The sequence below is a fragment of the Coregonus lavaretus genome, assembly GCF_964263955.1.
Source record: "Coregonus lavaretus genome assembly, chromosome: 40".
In the NCBI taxonomy this organism is placed as follows: domain Eukaryota; kingdom Metazoa; phylum Chordata; class Actinopteri; order Salmoniformes; family Salmonidae; genus Coregonus; species Coregonus lavaretus.
In genome coordinates, this window is record NC_140027.1 from 6,402,321 (window position 1) to 6,411,277 (window position 8,957).

Here is an 8,957-nt window from a genome sequence, read left to right on the forward strand (position 1 = left end):
TGAGTCAGCCAAGGTCAAAAAGCAGCAGAAGATAACAAAGGGATAGAATGACATCAATACTGGCGTGTTGGTGTGGAGCGAGCCAAAAGAGATGTACAGTGTTTATGGCAGAAGGCAACATTAGGTACAGTAGGATAGGTAGGTGAACCCCTGTGACTTACTGTACTTCCCATCCTTGCTAACATCTGATGAGCCATGATAAGAATGCCTTAATGTTGAGAAGATATGGGCCTGGCTAGAGTTGGATTACCGGATCAAATGTTAGTGTTTGTTTTCTCAGGTAATTATGCATATGATGCTGCTTTCTGGAATTCTAACATACGAGGAAGGGGAAAAACTATAAAGAGATGATTGGACTGTACATAGGGTAGTCATATGATGTAAATGACAGGACTTTGGTCAACAACACCACATGTGACACAAAATACCAAAACATTGGTTTAATGACATTTCCATATCAACAGTTACTAGTTACTACAGTTAGTGATGAGGGAAAAGTAGAAACCATGGTGAGTCCATGTAAATACAGTATAATAACCATTTGGAATATGTCCAAGCACTAAACCAACAGCAAGCCCGTAGAGAATGGATTTTCCATCTATCTAGGTATAATTGTCAAACCCATCATAGCAGATGTGTGACCAATGAGTTGAAAAACTGGAAACACTTTCAATGGAAGATGATACTGTCTATCTGATCATGTTCCATTCCACGCATGCCTGGATCTTTGATTACGAAATAATTTTTCATTGAAAGAATTGGATTTATTTCATGATCAGAAACATCGGAAAGATTGCGCAGTCAAAAATATTGACTATTTTTTAAAAGCTGGAATCCTTAATTGGTGGAACCGCCACATCCGTTTGATATATTACAACAACAAATAAGTTACTGCAAACAATGAACACTTTTTTCGCCTCGAACATCACGCGCGATAGTATTCATGACAGAACAATAGAATATGTACACTTTTTTTTTTTTTACCACGCTTACCGCGCTCCTCTCCTCCATTACATCAATTAAACAAAAACAATAACAAACGCGCTGGCGCTGCCGTGAACGTGCCGCTGTTTCCCCAGATGCGGATTCAATCTCTAACTGGTGCAGGCTAATTCAATGCCTCACATACACAATATAATATAGGTCTATATATTTTCTGCCAAATATCACTGTTGTCATCTCCACCGTCTTTTTACAGGGTTATGTTGTGTTCAGTGGAGGCTGCTGAGGGGGGGGACGGCTCATAATAATGACTGGAATGGAGCAAAATGGAATGGCATCAAACACATGGAAACCATGTGTTTTATGTATTTGATACCATTCCATTTATTCCACTCCAGCCATTATCACGAGCCCGTCCTCCCCAATTAAGGTGCCACCATCCTCCTGTGGTTGTGTTCCTCTCAGGGCTACAGACATAGACAGGGTCTTAGGGAATCATGGCACTGAACACGTCCACAGGACACAGGGGCTTGGAGCCAAGCGCCTGTCTATTTCTGATGCTGATAGGCAGTACTTTAATAATAGCACGTTAGTATGTCCCTGTATAAACCAGGCAGGGTGTCATTCATTAACAAAGATGATTATGTGAATTTAAAGGGGTGGGGAGACATTAATAGTGGGCCACAAAGTATTAACCAATTACAGGGAAATGTATGTTCTTGTAATGATTGGAAATTGAAGGGTTTTTGTAATGCATGTTCCTGTAACAATTGAAGTGATTGATTTTTTATTTTTTTTTATGTTTATAATTAAGCAATAAGGCCAGAGGGGGTGTGGTATATGGCCAATATACCACGGCTTAGGGCTGTTTCTACGCATGACGCAATGCGGAGTGCCTCGATACAGCACTTAGCCGTGGTACATTGGCCATATACCACAAACCTCGAGGTGCTTTAGTGCTATTATAAACAGTAAACAGGTCATTTGGCCCTGTGTAGCTCAGTTGGTAGAGCATGGCGTTTGCAACGCCAGGGTTGTGGGTTCGATTCCCACGGGGGGCCAGTATAAAAAAAATTATGCACTCACTAACTGTAAGTCGCTCTGGATAAGAGCGTCTGCTAAATGACTAAAATGTAAAATGTAAATGTAATTTTGTGTCATACCCGTGTTATCTTTAAGCAATAGGGCCCGAGGGGGTGTGGTATATGGCCAATATACCATGGCTAAGGGCTGTATCCAGGCACTCCGCATTGAGTGCCTGGATACAGCCCTCAAGAACAGCCCTTAGCCGTGGTATATTGGCCATATACCACACCCCCTCTGGCCTTATTGCTTAATTAACTAATGTCCAAGTAATGACCTTGGTGATTAGAAATTATTAGAATGTCTGTCAAAGGTTTTAGCTGATTGCAAATGAATGTTCCTGTGATCTTGATAATGATTGTAACTGAATGCTTGTGCAATGACCGTAGGAAATGGATGTCCATCCAGCGCTCTCACATGTAATGTTCGAGCTGAAGGAGCGATACAGAGCTTGGCACACATGGGTGCACGTGCAGCCTAATTGGGCTCTCCTACGCGGGGGGAGACCCACAATGGTGGAGGGGCTTTGTCTTGGGAACATTAAACAGTCAAGGAGAAGAAGGACATGGGCAATTAGAGAGGAAGTGGACTGCATGAGCGCACATGATCCCCCCCCTAACATCTCCATCACTGCCGCCATGACAACACAAAGACACCTGTGGGCCCGGTCATGAAAAGTAAAGAAGGGTATGGGGTGGATGAGGGCTAAGGCACAATCAGAGGACTCATCTGTGATGGAGAGGAGCACAGGAATATAACATTTCCCTGAGAGCAACAGCAAGACAGGGAGAACGAGTGTCTTGCCTGGTGATGGGACTTTGGAAGCTTTAGGACAGATTGTACTATATACTATGTACAGCACTACAAGGATTCCCCCCATTACGCCCACGTCACATGAGAAGAAGGAGGTACGCTAATGAATGCAGTGGAAGATAGGCCTATTTACTGGAAATTGGTTGTTCTGGATACTTGACATGCTCACAAATGAGCCCACAAATGTCTCAGGTCATGTCAGAGTGGACAGAACATCGTGAATGAATAAGAATGCTAGAACACTGATTACAATTCCAGAGTTGTGAGTGCATACAGCCCTGCAGTATACCAGTGCATGGCAGTCTTGGAACATAGATTGTATAGATTGTATTTCCCAGGCTGCTCTGATCTGCTCTGCTGCCTATCACACAGCCAGTGGTCCAGAGAAGATAAAGGAGATTGGGGACACACCGCGGTGAGGAGTCCCTCCCTAGAGCTCAAGATGGTTCCACGCTATCACTAGCCTGACGAGGCAGGGACAGTCACAGTCCGTCAAACGCTGCAGATCCCAGGGGAAATTTAAGAAGGAAATGGGCTCCCTTCTTTAAAGCATCTGGCTCTCACACAGGAGTGACATGATTCAGTACATATCACTCACAGGCTATGTAATGCTTTAGCCTACACCTAATTGGATGCTGAGGAAAGATAATGTATTAAAGATTGAGGCAATAAGACACATTCAATTCAGCAAACAACACCTTTCTTTTTCTCTGTGAAATAAGGTTATGAGGACTATATTGGATTTTGCAGGATTTCCAAAAGAGGTGCCGCTAATACATCATTTCAGTGAGTCAGTGTGTTACAGCTGAATAACAATAACCACCTACTCCAATATCTACCTGGCTGCACTACTTACGGAATACAAAACCCCACCTTCGTTGCCGACGGTGGACCCGAATGATAACGTCATCATGCAGTAAGACGTCCCTCTCATCAGGTACAGTTTCCTCCTGGTAATAACGCAGTAGTGGCATCTCCCTCAGAATGCATTGAGGGCTTTTGAAATGTTATCAAATGTCATCAGAGCAGACCTTATGGCTGTAGAGTTGTGTCTCGTAATAGAATGCTGGAAGTTTCACTCAACAGCAACACAGAACCCTGGTGTGGAAAGGTCAACTGCAATTAGTTCCTGTGAACACATACCTGTACATGTAATTTACATTGACTGTCCATAAGAAATACATGCATAGGTGTTGTGATGAAGTTAATCTGATAGAATATTCAGCGTGTTGTGATTAAGTTAATCTGATATAATATTCAGCGTGTTGTGATGAAGTTAATCTGATATAATATTCAGCGTGTTGTGATGAAGTTAATCTGATATAATATTCAGCGTGTTGTGATGAAGTTAATCTGATATAATATTCAGCTCACTAATTGGCTTCTTAAATAACCAGGCCAACACTGCAAAAGGGTTTATTTATGTCACGCTAATCATCTATGTCATTCATTATTATCGTGACCTATAGACATTACCATGATGGTCATGTGAGGTGAATGGTTTATTTAACCAGGAGGACCATAGCAAACCAGACAAGCTCTCCTTGCACTGACAAATAGTTGTTAATGTAGAAGAAAATAACAAGTATGAGTCATAAAGTGAGACATCATCATTTGATTCAAATGTATTATCAACACGTTTAGATGTGGACTGAGAGACTTTAACCATGAGGAAATACTGTACATAGCAAGCAGCAAGCTATAGCCTACTTGATGGAATATTTTGCTGTTGTAATTTACTGTCAAACACTTTCTATTGAATTGAAGTCTAAAGAGACATTGTAATCACTACCCAAGGTGGATTTACTGTATTTTTTATTGTGCACATAAACACAAAATAAGATATCAAGATGATCAGGCAGCTCTTTCATTTGTGAGCTAACGTTACGTGAGTCTGCTTTGAATGATATTCAGACTGCTGTTCACACCGAATGTCCTCTGCTCCACTTTTCCAGTAGCTCTTGTTTATACACTTTCCGATATCACCTCGTTTTTCCCTCCCGAATCTGTCCAGTACTTACATTTGCATGCAGACCAGTGATTGGCCGCTCGTATCTTACACCTCAATAGACAGCCGTGTACTGATTGGCTCCTGCCAGAAGAGGGCATGGAATCCCTGCGACCAAAAACACACATAAAAGGGAACGTGGAAAACCACAGAGGCAGACAAGCGTCTACCTACTACAAGAGAACTTTTAGCACTATCAGAGACCTTCTGCTATAATCTGTGTACAGAAATCTCAGTCAATCTACACTCAGTGTGCAATTGCGCAGCTGTTTCTATAGACAGCAACTTCACCAGAAGGCACAAGAGTTTGACTGGTCTACCTGTCTACTGACAGAGACTGTCAGTGACTGAGCGGTCAGTTGAAAGACCCTTTTAGAAGCATATCGTCATCCAGACAAAAAGCAGCATCATGTCTCTAGAGGTGAAGGAAAAGACCCAGGTGAGGTTGGTGTTTCTGGGGGCGGCCGGGGTGGGCAAGACGGCCCTGATCCGACGCTTCCTCCAGGATACCTTCGAGCCCAAGCACCGGCGCACCGTGGAGGAGATGCACAGCAAGGAGTACGACATTGGCGGCTCTAAGGTCACTGTGGAGATCCTGGACACCAGCGGCAGCTACTCCTTCCCTGCCATGCGCAAGCTCTCCATACAGAACAGCGATGCCTTCGCCCTGGTCTACGCGGTCGATGACGCAGAGTCGCTGGAGGCCGTCAAGAGCCTCCGCGACGAGATCCTGGAGGTCAAGGAGGACAAGCACATCCCGATCGTGGTGGTGGGCAACAAAGCAGACCGAGCAGGAAGCGACCGGCAGGTGGCAGCTGATGACGTACTGTCAACAGTGGAACTGGACTGGAACAACAGCTACGTGGAGACGTCGGCCAAGGAGAACGACAACGTGATGGAGGTGTTTAGGGAGCTGCTACAGCAGACCAATCTGCCCAGCCGGCTGAGCCCTGCTCTGAGGCGCCGCAGGGAGACCTTTCCCAAAGGAGACCCCAAGTGCATCCGGCCACCCATGAACAAGACCAACTCCTGCATCATCTCCTAATGGGGCAGGTTGAAGTAGAAAGAGTGAGAGAGAGGGGGAAAGGGTGTGGGCTAGTACACCGATTAAAGTGCTTCTGCACAAGAGGGAGAGGGAAACTTGATAATGTATGGTCTGAAAAGGTTGAGGTGGAGGACTGCCAGTGTGCTGAAACGGAACTGAACTCACAAACAATCTTGATTCCACTTCTGCTTCCCTCGTGCAAGCGATGGTGTTGAAATGGGAAGAGAACGGGCGACAATGAATGGTTATGAAATAGGACTTGGTCCAACTAATGTAAACATTGTAAGGTCGGGAGATAAGGGTGAAGAGGAGGCAAAGACGTTCAACTGCTCAATTGTTTACTTAATGTAATGTGTTGCTGCTTGTTTGGTTAACAGGCTGCTGCTGTTTCAGTTTAGATCAATGTATAGCTTTTGCATTCGATTGATGATAATTTTGCAATGTGCGTTTGACATTCACTTGCAATAAGACATTTGACTGTTGCAAACATACAAGAAGAGTATTTATTGACTGGGGTTTGTGCAAAGTTAATGGTTTGATGTAAAACACCATCTATTCAGTTGGAAATTCACGTGTAGCACAGCATTATCGTCTACAAAAGACTCGCTTGTACGTTTTTTTTTTTTTACATTGATTTGCTATTAAGCATGACTTGATTAATGTGTGTAAAAAGTAGTGACATGCAAATGTCTACTACATACGTTTTATTCTAAACATGTTTTATTATTATGTTTTTTTAATTCATGATTTATACATTAGACTGCTTTACAAGTGTCCATTTTACAATGGAATGTTTACCCCAAATAGCTAAATAAAAAGTACACAAATAAAAAAAGCTATGATCTCCTGTAATAATTAACTTCATTGTGAATATGAGAGACGTATTTGCAGGCTCAATGGAGAATGAACAATGCAGACACAAACTGGAGGATTGAAATGGATATCACATACATCAGCCATCACACACGTTCATCAAATAGCAACGGTCTATCATCATGACCCCAATGGATGTGCAGGTGCACCATGATGTGGACACCGTCTACTACCTGTAGTCTGGTTCAGGTAACAACACATTTCCAAAAACAAACTAGCCAGGCCCACTACTAGTAAAAGCATGAATAAAAGTTTGCACTGCAGGATAGAGCCTAGGCCAAGGATGGGCAACTTTGATCGGGGTGGGGGGGACCACAACAAAAATCTGAACTCATCATGAGGGGCCGCAGTGGCCCACGGGTCTGCATATCCACATCCATACTCACACATGCAGTCAGAGCATGGATGTGGGGGCCCTAAGCAAGATTTAGTTTTTTGGGTGGGTGGGGGGAAATTGATCACCGGACCTACAAAAGAGCTGCCATTTTCCCATCCCTGGCATAGGCTCTATCCTACAGTGAAAACTTTTATTCATGCTTTTACTAGTAGTGGGCCTGGCTAGTTTGTTTTTGGAAAATATGTTGTTAAAAAAGGCTGAAGGGATATTCCGCCAAAATGTTGACAAACAAGAGTATTTTAAACCACCACCAGTTCAAGCTTAAAGATGACTATGCTGGCGTTATCAGGCTACCAGGAATACAATTGAATAACATTAAGCCTAAACCTTCATTTCTAATTGTAAAGAATAAGAAAGGCTTATAAAAATGACAGATGTGCCATACCGTGATTCAGTTCACACAGCCCCACTTCTTGGTCCAGAAAAGGCATCGAACTAAATTGTGCTGGCTGTATTATAGTCCAACGTCGCCCTCTAACGGCAGTTGTCTTTCACTGCGTCCCCCTTCATAAAATATTTATCAACTTTATAACCATAAATCATTGCATTTCTTTATATTACTGTATTTAATCAGGCTTCCTTTGAGAAATTGACCGTTGCTCTCATGACCAAAATGTTGCTTAATTAGTTGCACCAGCTGTGAGCAGTCTAGGTATTTAGCACAATATATTGCACTTGACTGATATCTTGGGACCTTTTTACTTTACAAAGCATATGCCTTACAAAGTATTGTATTTCTGTCTTGTTTTGATAGCCTTGCACAATAAATCAAATACAAGCCCATTGTTTTGTTCATTGTAAATGTGCATATTAGGAATGTTAAAAACACAAATAAATATGTATGCAGATTTTCCCTGTATGTCATGAACGCAGACAACACGGTCACAGCTACCAACATACAAGTGAAGTACAGTAAAAACACACTGTCTCCACCAATAGCTGTGGTTGGTCCCTGTGCTTCCCCCTGTCCCCATCAGATGCATTGTTTCCTGTCTCATATGAGGAAGTGGCCTGATGAACGTTAGGCCTCTAGTTCCTCTTTCTGTCCAGTTAAAACCTTCTTCCGTACTCTCCCCCTATTCATTCACAGAATACACGACTGGAGAAGACAGGTCTATATACAAACAGTCAAACAGGTACGTTGGCCTTTAAGTCACAATAATGTTATTCAATGACAAATTACTGAGGCGTTTTAATTGTTATAATCCCTAAAATTGGTTCTCATGTGCAATAATTGTCTGTGATGAGTGATAACAATGCAGTAAATGAAGACCTATAGCCGACTGTATTGAAATGACTTGGTTTAGTTTGTAGAGAATCTAAATAAGTTAAAAGGACATAGTGTCCTCAGTTCAGATGGATGTCCAGTGTCTATAGTTGTCTCTGCCCCTAGACTTGGTCAAAGCTCCTCAGCAGTTGTTTAAGAGAATCCTGAGGCGTTTAGAACAAGTTCAGGGTCCTGGACTCTTTTTGACGACTATAATGCATCTTAAGTTAAAACATTTGCTATAAAATATGTGATGTGTTCTGTGAAGACAGATAAACAAGCTGGTTCAGACAATACACCAATTGTCTTAATATACTGCTTGCATGACATAGTTAGCAGGTGCCGTTTGACTCCGTGTTCTAGCCCATAGTGAACTGTGGTCTTTCTATTGTTAGCAATATACCGTAGTTGCTATTAATGCTATATCCTCAGACAAGCATAAGTGAAATTAGGAGGTGATATCACTTGTACACGTGGCAAAAAATATATAACTATACAAAATATACATCCTCACTTCTTTAACAGACTA

At 42.4% G+C, this 8,957-nt stretch overlaps 1 protein-coding gene across 1 annotated transcript; it reads left to right on the top strand.

The window, feature by feature from the left end:
* Positions 1 to 5,255: 5,255 nt before the first annotated feature.
* LOC311113479 (GTP-binding protein Rhes-like) lies at positions 5,256 to 6,120 on the top strand (the record flags this gene model as incomplete). Its single annotated transcript, XM_084156703.1, has 1 exon — positions 5,256 to 6,120. One exon carries the CDS (start codon positions 5,256 to 5,258, stop codon positions 5,889 to 5,891), a length of 636 nt encoding a protein of 211 aa, XP_084012829.1. The 3' UTR covers positions 5,892 to 6,120.
* Between the last annotated feature and the right edge of the window lie 2,837 nt (positions 6,121 to 8,957).